Source organism: Chlamydotis macqueenii, chromosome 26 (assembly GCF_036417535.1).
Source record: "Chlamydotis macqueenii isolate bChlMac1 chromosome 26, bChlMac1.mat, whole genome shotgun sequence".
Lineage (NCBI taxonomy): Eukaryota > Metazoa > Chordata > Aves > Otidiformes > Otididae > Chlamydotis > Chlamydotis macqueenii.
In genome coordinates this window covers 551,637-576,999 of record NC_141581.1, presented here as the reverse complement: position 1 = coordinate 576,999, position 25,363 = coordinate 551,637, and the positions used below count along the sequence as shown (strand labels likewise).

General features: G+C 55.6%; 1 protein-coding gene across 5 annotated transcripts in view; it reads left to right on the top strand.

Moving 5' to 3' along the window:
* Nucleotides 1–460: 460 nt before the first annotated feature.
* Nucleotides 461–25,363, top strand: part of PIP5K1C (phosphatidylinositol-4-phosphate 5-kinase type 1 gamma) — a 43,048-nt gene continuing 18,145 nt past the window's right edge. For 4 of the 5 annotated variants that reach the window (XR_015261134.1, XM_086767116.1, XM_086767117.1 and 1 more), the window contains exons 1-4: nt 461–697; nt 22,184–22,215; nt 24,559–24,645; nt 24,942–25,072. Coding sequence is in view for 4 of the 5 variants with exons in the window: in XM_086767116.1 (XP_086623242.1) it covers nt 598–697; nt 22,184–22,215; nt 24,559–24,645; nt 24,942–25,072 (350 nt within the window). In the remaining variant the exon portion in view is untranslated. The remainder of the gene's footprint in view (nt 698–22,183; nt 22,216–24,558; nt 24,646–24,941; nt 25,073–25,363) is intronic. The other variant, XM_086767119.1, reaches the window with a different exon arrangement.

Sequence of the window (25,363 nt, the reverse complement as noted above, 5' to 3'; positions counted from 1 at the left end):
GGTCGGGGCGGCCCCGGGGACAGTCGGGGCCGGGGCTGGCGGCTGTCGCGGCGCTCGGCACCGGGCGCGTTCCGGTCCCGCCGGAGCCAGAGAGAGGGGCGCCGGGGGCGGTGGGGGTCGGGGTCTCGGGGTGCCGCGGTCTCGGGGATCCGGGGCTAGGGGCCGAGCCGCGCCCGCACACCTGCCCGCCCCGCCCCGCCGGAGCCCCGCCCCCGCTGCCATGGCGACCGGTAGACCCCGCCCCCCCCGCGGCGGGAGCACCGCCCCTCTGTGGTGGGCTGGGCACCGCCCCTCTCCCCGCCCCTCTCCCTGCGCCTTCCAGCCGGTCCCGGTCCCGGTCCCGCAGCCCGCGGACTATCGCGACAGCCAGCCCCCGCGTCGCGATTAACTCCGGCGGAACGGGACGGCTCCACTTCCGGCGCTGGCCACCGCCCCTTCCGCTGGGGCGTGTCTAGCCGCGGCGCCTCCCGCGCTCTATGGTCCCCGCCGTTCCCAGTCTCCTCAGCGGCGGCGGCGGCCGGAGCCGGGAGGAGCGCGGCGGCGGCGGGCGCGGGCCTGCCCTGCCCCGGGGCTGCCCTGCCCCGCTCCGCGGCGGCCATGGAGCTGGAGGTGCCCGAGGAGGCGGAAGGCTCGGCCGTGGCGGGTGCCGGTGCCATCACCCCGGAGGCCGGTGTGGGGGGACCGGACGCGGCAGGAGGTAACGGGCTGCGCGCACCCTCGGCCGGGCTCCCCGGCGTGTTCCCCCGCGGGTCGCCGTGTCCCCGCGGGGCCGCTCCCGGCCGAGCTCCCCCCGGAGTGCGTGTCCCCGTGCCCCGTTCCCCCTCGGGCCCAGAGTGGTTTAGCCCGGCTGCACCTCCCCGGGGCGAGTCTGAGTGGTACCGCCCGGCCGGGCCTCCCCTGTGTGCCTTGTATCCCCCGGGGGGGTCCGGGGGGAGGGGGGTCGAAGTGGTTCAGTCCAGGCCCCCCCCCGCGGCGGCCCGCAGTGGTTCCGCCCCCCGGGCCCGGGACGCACCGGGGCAGGGTGCGGGGCCTAGGCCGGCCGGGGTGGGGGGTTTGCCCGGGAGCGGGCCCAGGCCCAGGCCCGAGAGCGCCGCGGGCAGCCTGAACCGGGGGCGCGGGGCTCCTCGGCTGGCAGGGGCGGGTTTGTGGGGCTGCGCCCACCGCCGCTTTTGCCGCCTGATAATTAATAGCTCATTAACAGCCTGGAAACCGCTCGCCCGAGCTCTGCGCCTGACGGGGGGCCCCGCTGGGCTGTGGGGGTTCACGCGTTCCTTCGCGGGCTCCCCAGCGCCCGCCGGAGCCCGGAGTCCGATCGGAGCCCGCTCCAAGGCGCGCGGGTTGTGGCCGGCGTGTGACGGCGATCTCCGCGGCTCCGGGCCGGTAAACCGGGACCGTTGGATCTTCTGAAAACCAACGGACCGCAGCGGGAGCTGTGGCCGCTTCAGAGGCGTCGCCGGGCGGGCTGGATGTACCGTGTGGATTTTTGGGAAGGTGCTGAGAGGTCGGTAAGTGGCGAGCCGTGCCCGGCCGTTCTGCTTCGCTTCCTCGGTGCTGCAGGGAAAATGGAGGGGCCGGTCGCATGCAGCGTGACTTGCCCGCTCCCCGCCCGCTGCTCCGACCACTTTTTTCAGGAGCGTGCTCCCCGCGCGGCGTGGTGCGGCTGGTGGGCTTCCGGCTCGTGATGCTGAGGGAGCGAAAGGGAGAGCTTCTTGCCGGTGAACAATTAAAATATTGTTTATCCTTCTGATTTCTCTGTCACCCTCCTGGTTTTTGGGGGGGGTAAAGGGTTGTGGCTCGGGACTAGACAAAGTGGCTGTGAAACTGTTGCTCAGGAGGGGTTTAAGCGGGGAATGTGTGGTTTTCTTCCCCTTTCAAGTGAATCTGAATTTACAAAGCTGTAGGCTGTCTCATCTTACACTGCTAGGAAAAGAGATGAAACGGAGCCAGTAATCTCACCGATGCTTTGATTTTTCCAGTCAGGTTGCTTACTCCTTACTTGGGTGGCGTCCAAATTGTGTCACTCGGCCTGAGCCGTGCTTGCAGCTGGAGCTCGCGGGAGGGCTGGGGACAAGGCGTGTGATGGCTAACAAGTATTTTCTGGGAGAGAACAAAACCTGGGGGGCGGAGGTGGCCCTCGGTGGGCCGTGCGCGAAGGCACGGCTGTACTGGCACGCGGGGCGGGCTGTGCTGCGGGTCCGGAGTCGGGGCTGCCGGCCGACGCGTTCTGTGGCCCTCGTTGCGGCAGATGGAATGCCATACGCCAGAGCGATGTGCCCGGGAGCAGAAGGGGTTTGTGTGGAACGCTGTCCTGTTTTGTTGACCGTCTCAAAGCTGACGGTGACAAATCCAGTGCAGCGCCTGCAGCACTGATGCCTTTGCCGCTCTCTGGAGCGGCAGCGGAGAGGGTGAGCTGCTCGTGACGCGCCCGTCCAGGCGCTTTGTGCCGTTCACCTCGGCGCTTGTGCCGGTGGTGAAGGATTCCCTGCGCAGTCACAATCTGCTCCTCGGCTCTTTGTCGGAGAGCGAGGCCGGCTGCGTGCTGCGCTCGCGCTGAGCGAGTGTGGCGGGGTTAATCCAGACCGAGGGCTGGGTCAGCAAAGACCTTCCCCAAGCGCTCGGTAAATATGGAGAGGGGAACCCGTCGGTCTGGCGCAGGAGTAAAACAGGGTGGAGGAGAGGGGCTGACAGTTAGGGAAGCCTTGACAGCAGGCTGACCTAAGGCACGGAGAGTCTTCCGAAGGGAGCTTTTGGCCGTCTCGTGAAATGCTTTGAGGGGGAAAACCTTGCCTAGTGCCGGCAGCTGGGCTTGTGCACGAGCACAAATTTGGCCCTTTCCGAGAACCCAGCGTTGAGGTTTTTTAAAAGTTTTGTAACCGCTATGGTTGGAAAGGGAATTTCATAATCTGCTGCGTGTATATGGCTGCTGTGCCTCTCCCCCGAATCCGCGCCCTCCTGCCCTGGATGGGGGCTGCGGGGAGCGCGAGGGGCTGTGTGCCGGTTTTGGTGCGGGTAGCGGAGCTGGCGGCAGGCGCGAAGGCAGTGTGCGTGCAGAGTGACGGGTGACACCGTCGTCATTCCGGCTGTGCTGCCCCGACCCCAGAAACAGCCGGCTGAGGAGCAGGCGCATCAGCATCCCTCTGCCTGGGCACAGCCTGGAGACGGAAGGTCTGGGGACATGGTTTTGGCCAGGGGAGCCGTTGGTACGGAACCGATGGCAAAGCTGGGCTCTGCCATCTCCTTGCGACGGTGGGAATTCTCAGCCCGCTTACTTCCACTTCTCACGTCTCCTTTTACGTGGGTCGGTCTGCCCACCATTTACGGCTGCGAGCCCAGGCAGCAGCTTCCAACACGTTTGTCAGGGTTTAGTTTCTCTGCTTTAGGGAGCTGAAAGGGTTTAACGAGCGTTTATGCTCTTGTTCTCCAGTTGTCTCGCCGCCTCCGGAGCTGGGGTTCACCAAGCAGAGACCCTGGCCCCGGCCCGCGGCGCTGGGCGTGCCGGGTGCTGGCGGCACCTGTAAGGCCGTCTGCCAGGCGCGCTGGGAGAGAGGCGATTGCGACGGACGAAGAGTGGTATGGCGGCTCTTCCCTCCTTGCTGTGATAACTTTGAAGTGACTTTCGAAGGGTTGCTGGAAGCAATTTTTCCAGCGAGCAGATTAGAGATAAGAGAAGAATTCCGCCCCGCGGGGCGCAAGCAGTTCAATCCATACCAATGTGACGGAGAGGGAAATTGGAGAGAGCTTATCAGCTTGAGGAAAAATCAAATGTAAACATCATCCCCGGCATGATTATAGTTCACAGCTTAGTTGGGTGTCACATGCCTCTCTCCTGTGAAACGCTGCTAGCGAAGATGATGACGGAGGGAGTCAGCTCGGCAAGAACAGGCAGAAAAACACCCAGCGCCCTGAACTTCTAAAGACCCCGCAGTTACTTCACAGTCAATAAGTCACAGCTCCGCTGCAGGGAAGGAGGAAGGCAATGAAAATAGAACTTGGGCTGCTCTGGCAAATTAATTGTCCTTTAAGATGTGAATCGGCTGGGGAAAAAAGGGAGAAGCTGGAAGGCTGGGGCCTGTTTGCTGTGCAGGGCAGGGGGAGCTGGGCGCTGCCCGGACGGGTGCTGAGCCGGTCTGTGTGGGTGTCAGGGCTGGAGAGCGCACCCCTGGGAACCGGGGATGGAGGATGATTAATCTCATTTTCATTAACTCGCATTTGGCAGCGACCTGCATACAACAGCCCGCGACAGCGCTGCTGGATCCGCCTGGGCAGCTCACGGGGCGTCTCCGGGAGGGCTCCTCGGGGAGCGACCTGAGCGGGTTTGGTGTGAGCAGCGCATCGCTTGGGAGCAGTTGCTGAAGTGGTTCACTGACATGACCTTTGTGGGCTCTTGCCAGATGCATAATCTTATTAAATATGGTTTTCCCATACAAGGTGGCTGCAGCCTGGAAAGCAGCAGCAGGAATTCCAGCGCTCGCTTTTCTTCATGAGCATGTCGTTCAATCGCAGCCGCTCAAATCCAGAAATAGGTCTGCCACGGCCGTGCGATACCCTGACACGGGTTTGGAGAGCGCTCCTCATCGCGTGCGGCTTACACCCTGTCACGTTTGATTATTCTCGCTCACCCTTTTGGGCTACAAAGCGTATTCCTGTAGGCCAGGATTACTCTACAGACGCCCGGCAGGTGAAATGTTTGCTGGCTCCCAGCGCAGGAAGGGTTTGGCGGCGTTCAGGTGGGAGCGACCCTCAGCGGGCCGGTTCGCACGCTCTGCTCCTGCCAGCAGCGCGGGGACAGAGCTGCTGGTTGTGTCGCTCGTGGGAGGTGCTCCCTGGTGCAGCTGGGCCGCAGGAAAGCGGGAGCCAAGGCAGGTCCTGCCCCGCCCAGGTGGTCTGATCCCATGGGTGCGCCCACCCTGGTGCTGCACGGAGCCTGTGGTGCCGGGAGAGCTGGCGGGAGCAGCAGCTGTTGGAGCGGGCTGCCGGTTTTGAGGCGTGCTCTCTAGGCCTCGGGAAGTGTAAAGCGGGGGCCTTGGTCTCCAGATGTGTGTGTGGGGAGAGGGGTGACGGTACGCTTAAGCTCAGAAGCAGCAGCAGAGCTGTAGGAGGCCTAGGTATGTTTGTTTTTTCTCATTAAGCCTTTCCTGGTCTGTAACCAAAATTTCTGGTAGTCCTTTTTAAATTCAGTTTGTTCAGTGACGCAGCTGACAGCGTCGCTTCCCTCCAGCTACCTCCCGAGGTGTCGCCTTCTAGGCCTGCGAGCTGGGTCGCCTTGTGAATGTGCCCAAGAACAAAATTCCTTGGTCGCGCCAGGCCGGATGTCTGTGACCGTGTCCGAGGGGCCGGGCAGAAGCTGTTTTTACAGCGTTGTGCAGGTGCCAAGCCCTAGCTGCTAGTGAGGCGATGCCTGCGTGGTGTTTGGCCATTTCTAAACCCGTCTGTGGCTGGTGAAACTGAAAGGAGCGAAATATTCTCACTTTCCTGTAAGTCTTTGGCGAAGCAGAGTTCCTGGCACAAGCACCCTCTCCGTGTTTGCTACCTCTGTGTTCATCCAGTAAGCGAGTGCGGCTCCTTGCGTTTCACTGCGATGGGAACGCGCGCCATGCGCAGCCCCGCGCTTCCCGTCCCTTCCGTGGCGCTGAACCAGCAGCAGCGCAGCAGGAAGGTAAATCGAGGCCCCGCGAGGGACTGGAAAGGAAAGGCCGCTCAATGCTGAAATGAAACAACAAAAGTGCAAGAAGGAGGAAGGTCGTGTGAAAAAAAAACAAGCTGGTGGCCTGCGTGAAGTGAGCTTTGGCTAGATCCTTCTCAGCAGAGCAGCCTGGCGTCGCTCACCTACCGCCCGGGGAGCTGCCGAAAGGAAAAGCATTGCTGGCTTTCCCAGGCTCTCCCCCTCCTCTCCGGATAACGCAGGCTGCGTCCCTGGGAGGGAGCCTGGCCTCTCCCGACAGCCCTACAGGAGCCAAGGACAACAAGGTAATGCTGGGGCTTTTCCTTCTTTAGCTGGGCCCTAGAAATGATCTGTTCCTAGGCAGCCTGGCCTTGTTTGCTGGAGTCTTTCAGTGGTGCCAGTAGCTGAGTTAACCTCAGGACTTTCTGGGAAACGTTTTCTGTAATTAAAAAGCTAAAAGTGATGGAAGCAGGTTTTCTGTCGCTTCGTCTCTTCTCACCCACATATTTAAGCAGAAGATGCTGTCAACCCCTAATTAAGCGTTGTCTTCTTCCATCATGTGTTCTTGTGGCTTCCCCAGCTTACGTGTGGGTTTTGCGCTGGCTTGCGGTGAATAACCCAGGCTGAGTCAGGGTAGCACTGCAGCGGCCAGGAAATCTGGAGGCTTCACTGTGCTCGGTTGCCCTGATGCTCGTGGCCCCTCCGGTGCCACTGGTCGCTGTTGGCCGTGACTTGTTTCATCATTTGGTGGCTCTGGGGAGAGGCTGCAAGTGTTTCACCGTGTGAGTTAGCGTCCTTGCTCCTGTTCCAGCTGTCTTTGAGCACACCAAAACCACTGCTCTTCCCTAATTCTGTTTTAAAAAAAATACAAATGCGTACGACTAGAGAGTCAGTGTTTACTACAACGTGTGGAGAACAGCAGCGTTATTTTGGAGCGTCGAGGCTGCGTGTTCCGTAGAGCTGCACCTCTGGCACAGGAGCGTCAGAAGAGCTGTCCCTCTGGATACCGCGCGGCTCCGTGCCGCTGGATCTGGAGTTGCAGAAAACGAACTTTGCGGTGTCCCCTCGCTGCCTGTACAGTTTGTCTTTGGTGTGAGGAGTGTAAAACACTTCGCAGCCTCACTGAGGGGGCACAGTCCTCATCTCCTCTGTAATTAGCAGAATCCGCACGTTCCGGTAGAAATTGCTGTTGGAGAGGCTGGGAAAGGCGTCCTGGGAAAAAAAAAGAGAAGCTGGAAAAGGCCTGTTTGCTTCTCTGGCGCTTGCAGCGTGGCAGAGCTGCCCGTTGCGGGAGTAGCGTTTGGAAAGCGGGGCCCACGTTGTGGTAGCACACCCGTAGCTGCTCCTGCTGCACGCGGCGCTCGCTGGTCCGGCAGAGGGAGTGGGGTCGCGGCTCGGGGTTTGTCACGAGGCTGCCCTGGGCAGATCCGCTGCTGCTGCTGAACGGGGCTGGAGATTAGCTGAGCGTGGGAATGCCACATGCAACCGGCTCGTGTCTGTGTTCTGTGTGAAGCAGCTCAGTCTCCTGAACTCCCAGGAATTAGTGGATCATAAGAGGAGGGCAGCTTTGCCTTGGTTGCAGTCATGAAAACACAGCAGCGTGCTGTTGGGACGGCGCTGGTGGGGAGCCTGGTACCGGTCAAACTCCAAGTAGCTCAAACACTGCATTTCGTTTTGCTGCACAACGTTAAATCTGTCCCAGCCCAGGGGAATGGTGTTTAATTCAGCTTCTGCCTTGTGCTCCTGCTGCTGCTGTTAAGACTTTACCGCTTCTGGGTTTGCAGCGGTCCCGCTGGTGCCTGCGGTGGCTGGGCGCTTGCTGAGTGGTGCTCTCGCACGGGGCTTGGCGGCTCCTCCGAAATGAGCTCTCTGTGCTTTGAGGGTCCGTGTAGCCAGGGTAGTTAAAAACTCTGTTTGAACTTGGTGGTCCCTTCTCTGATGAAGCTCTGTCAAACTACTGACTCTTTAAATTCAAGTTCTCTAGGTTCCTCTACCGTGGTAGATGCCTCCTAATTTCTTCTCCAGAAGATCTGGGAGTGCTTCGACCTCAGCCAGCTCTGAGCTGCCGGAGGAAAGGCAGCTCATCAGCAGAGGAAGGGGCGTGCTGGGCTGGGAGCCAGTTGGGTCCCTACTCTTTCACTGAATTTAGTAACTCAGAGTAGTTCCCCAGCTGTTTCACGTGTTTTTCTGTAGGAGGCAAAGAGATCTGCTGCTTTTGAGATGGGGTGGCTGAGTTCACGTGGTCGTTTGGCAGGGCTGCTGGTGGAAGGCTGTCCTTAATGTCATTCAGACTCGGGACATGATGGGATGCTGCCCATCAAAATGGTCTTGAACGTGTCAGACCGCACGAGTGACCAGGTTGTCACTCTGCAAAAGCAGAATTAGTTGAGATTATTTTGCCTTTTCATTTGCAGCCTGGCAGGATGATGTTTAAATTGCCGGTTATACTTCTCTTCCCCTTGGAGTTTGCTGTTCTCAGCCGCTGCACAACCTGATGGAGTTGACACGAAAACTGCACGTAATCTCCAGTCCAAGAGCATCGTTTGCAAAGGCAGTCCCGTGCGAGTCTGTGCGTGAAGCCTGTGTCCCTTCCTGCCCCCCCGGTTAAGGCTGGATCCACTCCTCCTGCGTGGGGCAGGAACGGCGGGGGAGATTGAGGGAGGTGGAATGAAAGTGATGCTGCCTGATATTTAAAACAAGAGTGATGCAGGTCATCTTCCGCTGCTCTCCTCCCGTTTCTGCGGGGTGGGAGGGTCCCAGGCGCGTGCGCGGCAGGGCGTCAGTGAGGTGGGACAGCCTTTGCCGTGCTTTCTGCCTTCAGAGCGTTTGTGGTCTTTGTGGGCTTTTCTGCTCGTTTATTACTTACTAAAAAAAAAAAAAATCTGTCCAACCGTAGAGCAGAATAGTGTTTTTCTGTGTGTGAAATGAAAGGCTTCAGGGTGTTGCCAGTTATTTTTTAGGGTGGAATTTCTGATTTCATTTAAAGGGCATTCATTTAAAGGGCAAGTTAACAGCACCCTCCTGAGCTCTTGGCTGTTTGCTTGGTTTTCCTCCGGTGATTTTGTAAATACCTGTGTGAACACCTTTCTGATGCCAGTCCCTTCAGCCCTCCAGTGATTAGAGCTGAGTTTAGAAGGGCTGCGTATGGATTTTCATTTCTCGTTCAGGGCTGTACAGCCCAGGTAATTAAGGGCACTTTACACCGATTTGAGCAACCTGAGCACTGAGAGCCATTTTGGTTGGCACATCGGTACAGCTCACAAAGGGTTCCGAGCACTTGAACAAGATTTTTGTGTAATTGGCAAGTTCTGGGAGACTTTTGTGAAATCTTTCCGAAGCTCAAGACACGTGGCAAGGCTCGTGGCGGGCTGCTGTACTTTAGACCAGCTGATCTTGTCACCGTGCACGTTGGTGATGGAAACACCGAGAGCAGCACGTGCCGCTTGCTTCTGTGTGGACGAGGGCGGGTTACGGCAGCTGGGGTGAGACATGCCTGTTTTCTGCTCTTGGAGCCTGCCTGGCTTTGTTACGACTCTGTCCAGAGTGGGTCCGCTTCTGGCCACCCAGAACCTGCAGCCCAGCTTGGCCTAAGCGTCGTCTGATATCCGTTGGTTTTACCTAAAGGCTTGAAGATCTGAGGGACTGAAGACAAACCTTCAGGCGTGGCGTAAGGCCTAGAAACACAAGTTTCAGTTTTACAGAGCAAAACGAAGGCCATTAGGTGGAGTGTCCCACTGCCGCCGGCCGGGTGGCCTGGTTCCTTCCTGCGTGATGCCCGCCTCCCTTCTACGCATGGGGTTGGGAACCAAACTTCATTCTGGCTTTGCAACGCTGGTGTTTAGCGTGCTAGTTAATGTGTGGGGAGGGAGGACTAACGTGGGGCAGAAGCGATGGTGCTCTGCTAACTGCTCTAAAGAGGGAGGGAAACCTGCCTGTGCCTTAGTGCTCTCTGTGACCTCGGCACAAGCGAAATATCACCGGAGCCTCTCGTATGGGCAGGGTGCGGAAGCTGATGACAAAGCTGCTGCACATCTATAGCCTCTCTGCACATCTGATGGGCTAAATTTTGTGGATTTTTCAAGGCAAAATTGTCCATCGCTGCATTTTTCAAAGGGAGGCAGCTGGCTAAAATCATCATCCGGCTGAGTGCTCCTTCCCTGAACGCGTGCCTGACGGCACTTCACGCAGGCAGCCGCTCCATTTAGATGCTGATGTGGGACTTGGTTCTCTCAGATTTCTTGATTTCGCAGTTTCTGCCCGCGCAGCCGGTTCTGCAGCGTGCGCAGCCCCGCACCAAGAGGAAGGGGTGACGTGATCAGAAGGCCTACGCGCCGCCGAGAGGGCAGATGTAATACCTGACACTGCTCGTCTTCTCTTTAAATGTCACTTGTAAACGGGTGTTGTCTTTACACTGACAGTTTTCCTCTCTATGTATTCGGCGCCGCTCTCGCCATCTGTCTGGATGCGTGTTGATGGGGGCAGCGTACAAAACGGCACAGAATTTCCTGGCAGAAATGTGAATGATAGAGATGTAAAACAGTCCCCGACTTCAAAGCTGGAAGAAAGACAGCAGAAAATTACAGCAGCTTGAAGCTGTGCTTGTCAACACTAAATGGCGTGCTCTTCGGTTACAGAGCAAACCTGTGCCTAGGTGGCATCTCGAAATCGGGCAGAGTTTTCCAGTTTGGCCTAACAGGTGGTGATGATTTATGGGTTTCAATAGCACATGTTAGGGTAATTTTTGTGTTGGTAAGGACTGTTTGTTCAGTGATCAGAGCTGAAATCTGGAAAGCTAACAATTGCCTTTGCTTAATTTACTACTTTTTTTTCCTCTAATGCTAACTTACGTTACAGGATAATTGTGTTTTCCTAGGGGCTGCGTATTGTGCTGCATTTTGTAGCTTTTGGGATGCGTACTGTTTTGGTTGGCTGGGTTTTTTTAATTCCAGGATGCTTCCTCTCAACCCAACATCTCTTCGAGCTTAAATTAATTTGGGTGGAAAAGAAATGATGACGTAATCTTTTTCCACCTTTGTCTCAGAGGGCTGGATGTTTGTCTTCATTTTGGTATTAAGCAGGAGTCACTGGTGGATTAACTATCTAGGACGCTCTTTTGAGAAGGAGGCTTCTAGGCTGGTAATGCCAGAAAATGCTTATTAAAGAAAATGAGAAGCTGAAGGAGCAAACATCCTGAAACTGCTAATTGCTCCTGCAGCTCCATCACGGGCCGGCCCCATGCGTCTCCTCTCTATAATTGCAATCTCCACTGCAGCTCCCTTGCAGAGAGCCTCAAAGTCCTGGTAAACGTGGGTCTGTCCTTAGAGCAAAAGGTGTGGGCGCTCTGTCAGACGAGATGGTTATATTTCAGTTACAGACAGCGATTACCGGTTTCACTTCGGTGTAATAACCTGGATTGCCCGTCTGTGTTGGCAGAGCTGGCCGATGTAGGCTGGTATGAAGTTGAAGACCCTCCTGAGACAGAGAGCTGGTCGTGCAGTGCTTGTCAGGGCTCCCTCACTGCAGCGAACGTGGTCATTTGGGAGGAACTTCATTTAACGCGTGTGAGCTCTGGGTTCGTATTGGCAGGGTGGCAAGGAACTTCCACGAGGTGCTGAGATTGAAGGCTGGTAACTGATCTTGGAGAGATGCTGTGGCGTCCCCAGTTCCCAGGTTTTAAAACACAAAGATTGGGTTTATTTTGAACCTTTTTTTCTAAATTGAAAACTAGGAGAGCAAGAAGGCTGGAAGTGACAAGCAAACCGTAAGCTATAGGAACGAGGTGGGTGCTTACAGTATCTGAAAAAAAAACGAAATTTAAATGCAAGTTTTCCTGTGAGGGGGGTGAAAAACAACTTAATCTGTAAGGGTGAGGTGAGAAATGACTTAATCCAAGGGCTGCGGGAGGGAGGGATGAGATGTGCCTGAATGGCAGCTGCTCACCTAAAGGCAAAAGGAAAATATGGCAGGGAGAATGGCAAGTGCCACCTGTTCTTCATGTTTTCCATGGGACCTCCTGCTTTGGTTGTTTGACTTGCCAAGATAATGGTCTGCAAACGTCCTTTGCCTTAGGGGTGGCCTTTGAGTTCTGGTAGAACCAACGCACCCGTCTTGGTGAAGAGGAAGCCCAGAAGCGTTGCCAGATCCACAGCTTCAGAGCGTGGGCAGGTCCGTCCGTAAATGGCACGCAGTGTCTACGAGGTGGTTCTGCTCCTCTCTTCCCATGGAACGCCGTCAGAACCTGACTGCTCTAAGCCTGGAAGTTACCGTTTTGCTGTGATTTGCAAAAATAACTCACCCGTTAACATCTCCCACTGGTGAGGCTGGAGGAGCCCTGCTGCTTGGTGGGCACGGATCTGTAGGCTCGAGCCATCTGGTCTGGGAGAAGATTATTGGGTTGGGAGCCAGGACACGTCGAGTTTACGCCATGGGACTTCCCGTGTCAGCCCTGCGTATCTTACATTCCCCGTCGAGGGCTGTTACAGAGCTGCTGGGCGTGCGTTACCGCACGCTTCTGTCTCTGCTCCTCCCACCCCACAAAGTGTACCACCATCATGAAACGGAGCTACCAGCTGAGTTGGGAGGAGAAACTTGAGCGAGAGGCTCGGCCGTCCTCCCAGAGATGCTTAATGAATGCCTCTCATTGGAGCGGGGCTGCTCTGAAACCCCCAGCTCAAGAGCTGGGGGCTCCGAAAGCTGTGTAAGGAGCTGACCCATCTGGCTGTGCCTCAGCTCCACAGTAGCTTGGTTTCTTTCCCCTAGTAACAGCCTGCTGTCAAACATGTCCTAGAAACCACAAATCACTGCAGAAAGACTCGATCGCTCCTGTATCCCGTGCCAGTGGTAAAAGCGCAGGATGCAAAGGGTGAGGGCAGCCCTTGCTGGCGCACAGCTCAGCGATGACCGTGGTCTGCGTTCTTCTGAAGCCCAGCCAGTGCTGCTGCCTGCAGAGGGGCTTGTAGCTGAATGGGGTGCGAACGTGCGCGAGGAACATGGTGCTGGAAATCTGGAGTGTCTGGGGACAGCCCGTGGCTCAGTTCTGCCTGCGCAGCGCCCTGGGAACCTAAGTGCTCTTTTGGGTTTTACTCTCTGTTCTTTTGCGTCTTTAGCTGGGACGCGAACCTGGAGAGAGGCTGGAGCAGAGCTTATTCCCCAGTAAGTAAATAAATGGACATAGCTGCCCTGGGTTAAACAGAAGTAATAAACGCCTGGCTCGTCCTCCAAGTGCGAATCCTCCGGGCCGGGCTGGGGAAGCTGCTTTACTGGCCCAGCTTTTGGGCAGGCTGCAGGTCAGTGCCGGGAGGAGCCGGTCCTTCAGCCTGGTTTGGAGCAGGCTGTCCGTGGGCCTCGCTGCAACGCAACTGAAACACCCTTGTAGCCCAGCACAGACACCAAGTTGTCTCTTCGTGTCACACCTGTTTGTATTTCCTACTAAGAGCTCTAGAAGTGTTTTTAAAATGTCATTATTTTTTAGGTAAGTTATCTTCAGCTGATGGCTGAGTCACTAGCTGCCGTGCTACAGCCAGGATCCCAGGGAGAGGAGACACTACTTGCTGAAACTTTGAGTTACGGTTTTTGGCAGCACGCTTCATCTTTCGAGCTTGTTCTGCTGTGGCTTGTTTTGTTCCATCTGTTCAGGTGCCTTTGTCAGAGCAGAGCAGGAGCACTCAACCGAAATGTTCTAGCCACACAGAGCAGCCGCGGCCTTAGCAAGGCTGGTGGGAAAAGAACATAGTGGTGAGAGATAATTTAAATTTATTCTTAACCTGCAGCCCCCCCGTGCCTTGCAGTGGTAGCTTTTGCCCTAGAAGTCTTCCTTCGCTCTCTCGGCGCAGGTCTGTGGTCTGTCTCCGTGGGATATTTGCTCACAGAGCAAGATGGAGGCGAGGAGCACTGGAGGCTTGGTACCCCTCCTGGGTACCAGCCCTCTCGGTCTGGGGGAGAGAGGAGGTGTTGGCCTGTCCAGGGAGGGGTAGGATCCATCTGGAGGAAAGGGTTTGCAGAAGCTGGGGTGGATTAAGCAGAGCCTGCTCCTGAAGAGCTGGCGAGCCTTCGCTGTGGCTTGCCGTAGGGTTTGGATGGGTTGCGTGAGATCTGTGGTGCTGGTGCAGGAAGAGGGCGCAGGCAGCGCGGGTGGCAGGGACGAGGGCAGAGGACACGCTGATGGGACACAGGAAAACCCCAGCCAGAGCTGGCCTTCTGCCACGTGTGAGTCAGGGTCATCAATTTGAATGAGGCCAAGAAATCTGATAGCTTGGAGCCGTACAAGCTCGGATGAGACATGCGTGCAGCTGGGAGCTTGAATTCCTAGTTGGTACAGCAGCAGAAGCTCAGGTTTATTTCGTAGATCATCGTAAACAAAGATGTGTCACTAGCCCGCTTTTCCTGTCGTGACTTCTTGACTGCGTGCTTTTAGTGGGACCCGGTCAACTTGAAAACTACATCTGAACTGTGTAGATGGCGTGCTCTTTGAGGGGCCGTGTCACAACCCGTGCTCGAAAACCAGGTCCAGAAATCCAGCCTGGTGCTTTTACCTTGACGTCTGGTTTTGACACAGCTTGCAGTCAGATGTCCCCCACCTCCTCTCCCACCCAGACCTCGTCCTCAGCGTCGCGATGCCGACCTGCTGCAGCGTTGTCAGCAGCGCTCCTGGCAACCTGGGAGTGTTCTGTGAAGGAGAGCTTGCTCAGCCTGATGCGAGCAGCCTGGCAAAAGGACTTTATATCCGGTGACGCATGCTGTACACGACCCCGTTCTGAAATCCCCTTTCAGTGTTTGAGCACCCCCGGAAAATCTCTGTCAAGCGACATTAGCAAGAGCGGAATTAAATCTTGGAGGATTTAGCCGAGCTGCTTTGGCTGCGGAGTAAAGCAGGAAATACCTCGCTCACTAACAGTCCAGGTGCATCTTCAGGATGAGCTGCGAAGGGTGGCCTGCTGACAAAACAACTGCTTTGGTTTGCTCTTGGTTGGGATGCGGAGCTCCCCCCGTTTTTAAGCCGCGCTTGGTGCGGTAACCGTATCCTTGCGCTGTGGTAGGCAGTGCTGTGAAACTTCAGGTAGATTTCTTCACCTGCTGTGGCTGTAGTAACTGGACTTCAAAACATCTCTTAGAAGGTCAGAAAATGGAAAATTTGGGGAGGCAGATGTCTGTCTTGAGTTGTGTTCTTCTATTTTAGTGTAACTTAGTCTGAGAATAATTCTTGGTGGTGAATGAGCAGGGGAGTGAGCCCTCTGTCAAGTAAGGTCTGTAGGAAGACACTTGTAAACGGAGGACGCGATAAACAACCTGACCCATCCTGGATCGGAGGTGCCGGCTGTTGGCTGCGGAACCCTCTGTGAGAGCGAAGATGGGGGGAGAGTTTGTTGCTGTCTCGTGTCGCTTACAGTCCGCTGCGCTGCTCCTGTGAGCAGCTTGAGTGATTTTTCGACTTGCGAGGGCTCTCCCAAGACAGGCCGAGGTCCTTCGGAGTGGTGCCCGGAGAAAGGGCCCTGTAAAGTGAGCAGGCTGATGTTGTGCAAAGGCCTCCTGCTCTCCAGGTGAGGGGACTTTACCCTCTCAGTAGTGATAGCCTGTGCTGTTTATCAGCTTAAGAAGTTTAGGGATTGGCTACAGTGAAATTATCCTATTTCCTGCCACCAGTTCCTGTCCCGTGCCCAGTACCGGCATTGCGCGTACACTGGCAGGGACGGCGTGTTGCGAAGGGAGCCTGCGAAGGGCGGGTGGTGGGCGAGAACCTTCAGCAGCGCTCGCCCCTGCCTGGCCGGGAGGTGCTGCGGTCTGACATGAAGCCTCGTGCAGCTAAAGCACCGAGCCACGCCGCGCTGCAAACGCGGTGTAATTGGGGCAGGACAGCTGCCCTGGCTCTGGCAAGCGGTGCGTGACCTGGGATTAGCCAGCTCGCGCTTCTGCCCCTTTCTCAGTGGCACCTGGAGAGCAGCATAGCGGGGGACAAGCATCCTTTCCCTGCACGGCGGCACGGACACCGCGCATGTTCCGAGTGCTGAATCCTTCTGGAGAGGAGCCTGCGGGCGAGGAGACAGTGACGCTTGGAAAACAAAGGAGGGAAGTGAATTCTGGAGCAAGCTTTTGCAAAGCTGTCTGTGCTTCTCTGACCTGGGGCTTGGAAATGGCTCTGTGGGACCTTGTGGCAGCTGAAAATTCCATCTGAGCGCACACAGAGGGTCCCAGGGGCTGCCTGGGGTCACGCACTGCGTTCGGGTCCCTGGTGTTTCTGCAGGGCGACTAGAAAGGCAAGAGGAGGTTCTCCGTCTGCTCGCTGCTGAGCTACAGCTCTCCCAGCAGCCAGGAGACGCGCCAGCGAGCGGGGTGGGTGGGCTGGGACCTGCTGGTAGGGGATGCAAAGCTTATTGTACCCCTGAGCCAACCCAAGGGGGAAGCGGGATGTTGCCCTGGGTCTTCTGGATGATTGTGAGGAACGTGACTTCAAGGTCCTTCAGCCCTGTGTGGCTTCGCTCTGGTTCGGCGTCGTGGTTTTAGTGTGGTGCCACTATGGCTGGACGTCATCGCAGGCGCAGAGAGCTGGCTCTGTCCCGCAGAGGTTGCACGTCCTGCTGTAGCGTTTGCTGTCTCTAATTAATCCTAATCAAGCTTTGCTGTGAACTCTGATAGACAGATTTGGACTCGAAGATTGTAATAAAGAGAGAAGCCAGAGGCTGGGAAGAGGCCGGCATCCCTAACGCCGTAGCCGGGGTGCCTGGCCTTGGGAGCGTCTCACCATTCCGCCTCCACCGCCCATGCAGGCAGCGCGCTCGCCTGCTCTGGACGTGCCGGGGAGGGCGTGTTGTTCCGCTCCACAGCCCTCCTGTGACCAGCGGCGTGGAAGGGAGCGGGAACGCTGTGTTCGGATAAGGCTGCACCTTTCCCGTCTAGCAGATGTTCGCCTGCGCATCCCACCGGATTGCATAATTACAGAGCTGGATGCGGAGCCGAGTGGCTGCAGCCTTTTCCGCTGCTGGGTGTCAGCTATTGTGCGCTCCTCTTGATGAGATTTTTGTTTTGCTTTTTTGTCAGCTGTGTCACACAGTTCGGGGTAGGCACTCTGAAATTGTCTTTTTTTATATGCAGCTGATCCAAGACAAGAAAACAAATCAGCTCTTTTTAAATTTAATTTCCCTGGTCTTGTCCTGCTGCTTCCTCGCTGTAGTCGGGCTTCCGTGCCGTAAGCGCTTTTCTAGTGAGTTGTCAGGGAGACGTGTTAGCGTGGTGTGTCCTGGCTCAGCAGCGTGGCTCCCCGAGGAGCGCCGCACCCGGGATGCGGTCCCATGCCTGCAGCGGAGGGAGGAACGCGTTAACTCCCTGCCTGCATCTTCGGCTCCTGAGCTGGGATAAAGAGATTTGTTGCTGAGGCAGAAAGAGCTTCTGCATAAACACAAAAATAAAATAGGCTGCTAGATGCCTTTACTGGCAAATCATCCTTTTCACAGAATCTCAGGGGGGTTTGAGTGGGAAGGGACCTTCACCACCTCTCTGGGCAACCTGGGCCAGTGGGCTACCACCCTCAGTGTAAAATTGTCTTCCTTACATCAGGTGTGAATCTGCCTCCTTCTCGATTAAAGCCATCACCCCTCGTCCTGTCGAGGGAGTCCCTCGCAGTGGTGGTGCCCCAGCAGCTGGGTGCTGTGCTTTGGGCAGCCCAGGGCTGAAACCGCTTGGTCCTTGCCGGGCGCTGGCAGGGAGCGGCGACAGTGCTTCTGGGGTTTGGGGTTCAAAACCCTCCAGCAGAAACCTGGAGGAGGTGGCTGGGGCAGGACGGGCTGTGGGGCTCAGGGCGAGCTGGGAGGCTTCCTGCCACCCGCCTGTCCCCCGTTAATTGAAGAGCTCGTAGGCAGAAGCTGCCCCGAGCGGAAAGGAGGGAGCGAGCTGTGCCACTGCTGCGGAGTCGGTGTCACGGCGGTGCCCCGAGGCCCCCGGTACAGTAAGGTTGTTCCCTTAATCTGTACAAGCTGTTCCTCTCTTTAACGAGTTTATGCTCAAATCAACGAGCCAAAGGGCGTGGGGAAGAGCACGGCACGTAGAGTTGGCGTGGGGCATCGTGGTTTGTAAATGTCGTCCTCCCTCCAGGAGCGGAGGTGGTTCCCGCGTGCTTGAAGCGGCGGGATGGGCCGCGGAGCTGGTGTGGGCAGCCAGCGCGGGCAGGGGACGGGGCGGCCAAGGTGGGATTAAGTGGGATTACTTCCCTCTGGCTGCCCTGGCAGTCCGGTTTGAATTCTGACCGGCGCTGCCAGCATTTCTGTCTGTCTGCAGTTCACTGCTGGCCTTTGGGTGGTGACTGAACTGTCCCGAGGAGCACGGAGCCGCCTGCGCTGCAGGGGCTGTCCCCCCCTTTGCCGTGCTCGCCTGTCGGGATGGGGCGAGCCTTCGCCCGAGTGCTGGGCTGGACAGGACGGGCCGACGGAGGGAGAGTTTCGGCTGCGTTCAACCGGCACAAGCTTTGCATAGATGATCCCAGAAATCGTTCTTTCCGCCAGCAAGTGCTCCAAGGGAGGATTGAGGCATTTTTTGGTGTGAAAGCTGTACGTAGAGTCTATATAACAAGCAGAATCTATCTCAGATTGCTTTTCTTATTATTATATTACAAGAATGTCCTTGTTATTCCTACAGGCTCTCCGGTGGCAGAGGGAGGGCGCAGAGCGGTCAGCAGAGACGTGCTGCATTTAACAGGGGGAAAAACCTCAAACTTTTTATTTAGTGTTGCGGCTTACTTGGTGTTCCTCATCCTAAACAAATGGTGGTGTTTTGTGGGAAGAAGGTGTGTTTGCTGATCAGAAGCAGGTCATGCTGGATGCCTGGGAAGGGCCGTTTGCAAACAACTGCCTTCTCCAGGAGGCTGCGGAGCGTCCGGCTCCTGCTCCGTTGTCTCCCCTCTGGCTGCCCTGGGCCGCCTGATCCCGCGTGCTGCCTGCTGGGAGCTGAAGCCGCACGTTCCAAGTGCGAGAAGAAATTCAGAGGTTGCTCTCTGCTTTTCCCTTCGGATAGGGCCTGGCACTGGCTCTGTGGGAAGCCCCGGCTGGCTGCCTGCGCTGGTTCAGCTGCTGCTTCTTGGCCAAGATGTGTTTTCTGGCATCTTCTCTGAACTGCCTTCCCCACTTACCCCGTAATTTTAATTTATTTTATCAGCAGTCCCTTACAGGACGTAACAGCTCTTCTGATGGATGCGTTTCATTCCCAGCCTGTCTCTGTTTCACCTGCGACACGTCTGCTACACGTGTCTAGCCTTTGGCTTTCGAAGCTCGTGTCCCAGTGCTCTGGTTCTTCGTGCGTTTGCACACCGCGCAGCGACCCGACCAGGCGAGGCCGCGTTTGGAGCGGTCCGATCGGACAAGAAATAATAGCATCCTGGCTGCAGTCTTCACCTCCTCTTACCATCTAAGTGGGTTGCTCAGGTGTGTCACGTTGTCTTGTTCTCAATCAAATAAGTGTAAAATTAGGTCCAGGCCTCCTTCGGGCGGGCGTGTGAGCTGTCAGGATTTCACAGCTCGCGAGCAGGTCACGCTGGGTTAGTACTCAATGTCAGCTGTGCTGTCAGCTTGGTAGCTTAAAAACAAAGAGCAAATAAAAACACCCAACAACAACAAATGTGACCTGCCGCTCCAGCGATTCTGGAGAGCTGTCCTTTGAAAACCAGCCGGGTTTGACTGCGCTTGCTGCCGCCCCGATCGAGAGCGAGTGGCGAACTGCAAGCCTCTCGTGTTGTGTTTTTGGAGGGGTTGTGCTGGCACGGCCTCCGGCTGAGGAGCTGATGTGGTGGTTGTGCTCTCGCGTGTTTTTAGCCGCAGCCACGTTGCCTGGCTCCTTGTAACAACTTCGGTGAAGTGCAGCTTCTGTTGAGGGTGCAGCACCATCTCTGCTCAGAGAAAGGAGTCCAGACAAATCTACCAGCTACTCACGTTTGCTTTGACTTCTCTAGAGCATCATAAAGCATCCAATACCTATAATTTGTAAATATATATGTGTGCGTGTACACATGCCTTATAAAGAAGACTTCTTTATTAGATCTTAAATGAGATTTCTGCTGGATGTTTGCAAACTTTCAGAAATTCCTTTCCAGTGGATAGAGGCCTCTCGTGGCTCTCTGGGTTTATAACGAAGAGAGTTTGCTTGTCGTCTTGCCTTAGCTGGCTTTAAGAGATCAGAGTGAGGTTTTTTTTTTCCCCTTTATTTGTGTTTAAAATTTATTCTCATGTTGGGCTGTGCTGTCTGGGAGCAGCAATCGCGCGTGTGTGAACGGGGAGCGCAGGGCCTGAAAGGGTCTGAAGAGCCGTTTGCCGGCGCGGTGTATCGTGTAAGAGGAGGAACCGGTTATCTCATCTTGTGCAGGCTTATGCTGCTCTGGCACGGCGGAGCCAAACCTCGAGTCCTTTCTGTGTCGGACACTGCGTGTGCAGAGGGCTTCCAGGGGTAAACTCATCCCTGTCCTGCGGGCCGTCGGCATCGCAACGGGGATGGACGGGGCTGGCTGTGGCTGTGAGTAGAGGCTTATGAAAAAAATCTGCCTCTCCGTGTGCTCCAGAGGAGCTGGAGCGTCGGGGTAGGGTTGACTCAAAGCCACGCGCAGATGAGAAGAGGAACTGAAGGCAGCAGGTCAAGCGTGCGTGGAACACACGGCAAAGCCCAGGCACGAGCTGGAGGCAGGGCAGGAAGCTGGGAATTCATCCCAGCTCCCCTTCCAGAGCTGCCCGTCACATTTCTGAGTGCAGCCTCCCTAAGCTGCACCACATCGGGTAAGAATCATTCCAGTTAGCTTGTGAAGTGTTGGAAACTCCCGCAGCAGAGCTCGTGTTCCCCGCAAACCAAGCGCTGTCTCGTGGCTGGGTAGCCCCCGAAGCTGGAGTTAAATCAGTTTTTGCAAGGCCATCTGTCAGCTTGTTTGAGATGAGCACAGCCAAGAGCCGCGCACCGAGTAGCCAGTGGAAGATTTTTTCATTTTCTGCCTAGACACGTTGATTTTATAAAGCAGATTTGGGAGGAGGTGGGGAGTTTGCTGGTGATGCCCTTCTCCACCTAAAGCACCACTTCTCCTGGAGATCCAGTTCCTCGCCTCCGGTGCTTTTCCCTTGCGCAAGTGGCTGGTGTTGATTCCACATTTGGTACGTGTACAGCAGCAGACACTTAGAAGCGGGGAATGAAAGCAGCTTGTGGTAATTATCACAAAATTAAAGATAATCTCCTGCTCTGGAATTGTGACAAAGTGCAGGAACGAGATTAGTGCAGCGGGAGAGCCGTCGCGGCTGCGGCAGGGAGAGCGTGGCCTCCGTGGCCCGGGTTCCTCTTGGCCGCCTTGTGTTCCCGCTGATTCCCAGCATTCACCCTGGAGCAGCAGTTGCCCCTTTGGGTTCCTCTGTGGTCCTGAGCTGCTGCTCCAGCTCCTGCCCTGGAAGCTCGTTAGCCAAGTGCTCACTCAGTGCCATATCTCCTGCTCCCCTGGTTGCAGTGCTTTTTGTTGAACTATCATAAAGTTGTGTTGTCTTTACGACACATTTTCAGTTCAAAATACCACGCTGAGGAGACCTGTTGTGTACTGGGGGATCCCCAGTTTGCCGTGACCGGACAGTGAGAGAACCTCAGTGCTCCTGATCGAGAGCAGTTCCACCTCCCCTGTGACCTCCAAGGGTGTTTTGTTGGGTTTGTAATTTTTTACTTCCCGGTGTCTAGAGTATTTCCTGAGATATTTTGGATGCTCTCCTAGTGCTTTATCGTCTGCAGAGCATCGTGCTGCCCTTGTGCCCAACTTCTTGTTCCTTTTGCAACGAGCCCTGAAACATCACTGCTGTATTTGAGGAGGTGGAGCGGTCACCCCAGTTAAAAGCCAGGCTCTCGGCCGGTCAGCGCGCACCTCGTGGGGCCAGTGGCAGCTGAGCCCGTTCTCACTGTCGCTCCTTGCAAACGTGGTGTGCCAGGAAATGGAAAGGTGGCCTCGCGTTAGAGGAGGGCGTGGGGCTGTGTTTCCAGCTCTGATTATGTGTCTGAGCGCTTCGGGCAAAATCCTCATTTCTCACCGTTCACTGTAAGGGAGTGATGGCGGCTTCTCCCAAAGGCAGCGGTAGAGATAAGTGATGCAGTCATTTCTGGGATATATTTGGACATCGGCATCTATAAATAGAGTCAATTATCAATGTGGTTTGGCAAGTGCCTTCTGAGTGGCTGGAAGGCAGCTTCCCAGGCGTCTCTGGGCTCCTGTGTGTAACAGGCTCTTCGGCGTCGCGGTACAACGGGGGTTTACAGGAGCTCTCTCTCCTGAAGCCTCTAGGAAAAATTACTGCTCGGAAAAGTTGTGCGTCTTTGTGCTCCTGAGTATGAAATTGTTCGGGTGACCCCTGTCGCTTCAGACTCCTGCACCAGTGAAACTGAAAACAGAGCAAAACCAGCCGCTTTAAAGGCTTTCCAGCTTGCTTGAAAGAGCAAAGAGTTAGGCTGTTTTCTTGAGGTGCGTTTTGGTTTTGTTTTTTTTGTTTTTTTTTTTATGTCCCTACTTTTACTGATGCTCTTCCCTTCTCTCCGCAGGTCTGGCACCAAAGAAGGCAGCCGTCACCGAGGTGAGATGTGTAAAGCTGGCCTTGAAAATCCTGTGTTGAGAAATGAGAACACAGAGCTCTAGAAAACACTTCTGCCCTTTTTTGAGCAAAGCTGGGTTTCAAAATACGTTTAAGATCTCTGAAAATTTGATATCTGTTATTTGGGAGAAAGAAAATGAGCGGCAGGTCTCTGGAGTCCCTGTGTTGGCATCCCCGCGTCCACAGAGGGGACGTGAAGGGGCTGTGCCCACCGTGGCCAGTTGAGCTGCGTGATCCGTGATGGCCGTAAGGGGCTGAGGGCACCTCTTCCGCACCAGAGCCTGAAGGTGGTGAGTGCAGAATCTGTGCACGGGGCGTCTCCAGGGCTCTGTGCTGGGTCTCACCCGCTCCCGGGGGTGAGTCAAGGAGGCTGTAATTTGTGAAGCCGTAAAACAGGGGAACATCTCAAGGGGCTGATGATCTCTCGCACATAATCCAGGTCGCAGGTTGCTGAATCGCTGTTACCTCCTGGAGCAGAGCTCTTCACAGCTGGTGGCAGGGAATCCAGCAGGAAGATCTGTGTCTGAGAGCTGCTCCCTGATGCCCACGCTCCTGGTTTAGGGCATTGTGTTCAAATGAGGTTTTTTTTTTTATCTAATTTTCTGACATACCCCTTTCCGTTACTCACCTGGGATGCTGAGCATTTGTATACATGAACAGCAAAACCTTCCCATAAAACTGCCAGGACTGTGACACTGGATTCTTTTTTGTCTGCTCAGAAATGTGCGTGGTAGGAAGCTCAACTTCTGTGAAAGCTGATTGCTTTGTTCAGTGCACAAACAGCCCCACTTTTTCTGGCCCTGGAAACACACTGCGTAGTCTGGTCCTGATCAGGGCTGAACTACGACACAGCCACGGGTAGAGCAAGAGGCTGTGGGAGAACTTTAGTTACTGCGTTTCCTGTGGTGGCAATCTTAGCCAAGACCTGTCTCTGTTAATCGCTTTTACAGGATGATGCCGAGCCACGTGGCGAGGCAGGACAATACAGCTCAAGTGTGCGTGCGGTGGGATCGCAGTCAGTGGTTGGAAGCCGCAAGGAGTGGATAAGCTGTACTGCTAATCGCAGCTGCTTGGAGAAGGAGTGCTGGGAAGCAAGCGTGGCTGTGCTGGGTGTTTAAAACTGAGTAGGAAATAGGATTTTTGAAGGAGAAATCAGACTGCCCCTTAGTACCAGAAGTACAAGCAGTTTGGTCAGAAATAGCTGCAAGCTCTTGATTAAAAGCTGAAACACAAAGAACTTCTGTAGTCTGAACAAAATTGTACATTATCTGCTGTGGACATGGGTTCTGAGAGACGGGTCTGTGCGGCACTCGGGAGAGACAGCGATATAACGTTGTCACTGGGGAAATGACCTTGGGTCTCTCTGCACGCTGCTTAAAGGAACACCCAAAGCCTGGCCGTTCTTTAACGTGCCAAACCCCGCAGCGTCAGTGGTGGCCCTCCGGCAGTCTGCGGGGCTCCGCAGTCCGCTGGGGTGGCAGGGGAGCTGGGGAGCGGGTGACGTGTCGCCCCGTGGCAGAGTAGAGACCCTGCGCCTGGGGTTGCAAAGGGGGCTGTATCGAGCTTCACAAACGGGGTTGCACCGGCTTGTTAATGGGTGCAGCCGCAATCCGCTCCTCCTGGGCCAGTAAAACAGGCGCAGGCAGGCTCAGAGGGGGAAGAGGACAAAAATGGGGTAGGAGTAGGTTGGTTCTCACTCAGAAGTTGGCAGTCCGATAGTGTTTCTGTGAACTCTCTGCAAAACTCCAGGCAGAGCTGCTCTTGCAGTTCACCCTGAGCTGTCCACAAACGAGATCTCGCCGACACCTCCCCGGGAACACAGGAGTGGGGCTGTGTTGTCCCCGTTGCCTGTCTCCCATCTCTCCAGTGCTGCGCGAGGTATTAGTATGACACCCAGGGGCACGGGATTTTTAAGAATAAACTGCAGTCCCTGTTTGATTTAATACATCACTATTTTAAATCGGTGAGAAACTGCAGGCGGGCAGGAGGGGAATCCTGGCAGCTGGGAAGCAAGCGGATCTTTCCCGAGCTCAGCGTCTTTGCCGAGGGCTCTGCCCAGTTAGTACTGGGAGCGTTGGTTGGAGTGGGTGGGTATTCTAACTCCTCTTCTCTTGAGGAATGGGTGTATAATCCAGCCTGCCTTGTTTAAAGCTTGCCGGTGCCAGTTGCACCTGTTTGTCCTCCGCAGATTTTTCTCCAGCGGTAGGGAGCGATCCCTCTGTCATTTCCAGCCCTGGCAGCGTGGTTGTGCCTGGGCTGCTTGGCTTGTTCTGGTCGCCGGGTCGGCGTCTGTTCCAGGCTTACAGCCGCGCTCTTTCGTTGCAGGGACCATCGCTACCGGGACAGCCTGGCCAAGGAAAGAAGATAGGTCATCGAGGCGTTGATGCTTCTGGTGAAACCACCTACAAAAAGGTTTGGTTTTGTGAAGCGGGGAGTGGCAGCTTGGTGTACATGAAGAGAAGCTTGGGCCCAATAGCGGCCAATCCGACTTAGATTTCTGTGCCGCACCCTTGTACTGCGTAATCTTGCAAACGGCAAACCTGGAAGCCGTAATGCATCTCTTCAGCAGCTGCTTGAACTTGTTCAGCAGTGTGTAGTGCCCAGGTGACCCCACAGAAGTCATAGATGTGACTGTGTTGTAACACAGAGGATGTTATTGTGATAATCTGCTGTGAAATGCTCACTGGCTGCTCTTTTCGTTCTGCCAGACCACCTCATCCACTCTGAAGGGGGCCATCCAGCTGGGGATCGGGTATACTGTGGGCAACCTGAGCTCCAAGCCGGAGCGAGATGTCCTGATGCAGGACTTCTACGTGGTGGAGAGCATTTTTTTCCCAAGGTAAAGGAGACGGGGAAGCAAAATGAACAAATGAGTTATTTCTTTTCCTCTCACTAATTTTTCAAAAGAGCTTCCATCTGTCTTTAGACCAGAGTTGGATGCTCTGGATGTTTTAAACATGCCCCCGCTGCATGCAAACGTAAGGGCGGGAAGTGTTAGATTCTGCAGTATGCTGACTTGCAAGGAAGCGCGATGTAAGATGCAGTACTATGTACGTGAGTTTGTCCGCCTTCCCAAGTGCTTTTCTTTCTACCTGTCTGTCTAGAATTTCTTCCACGAAATCATACTGTG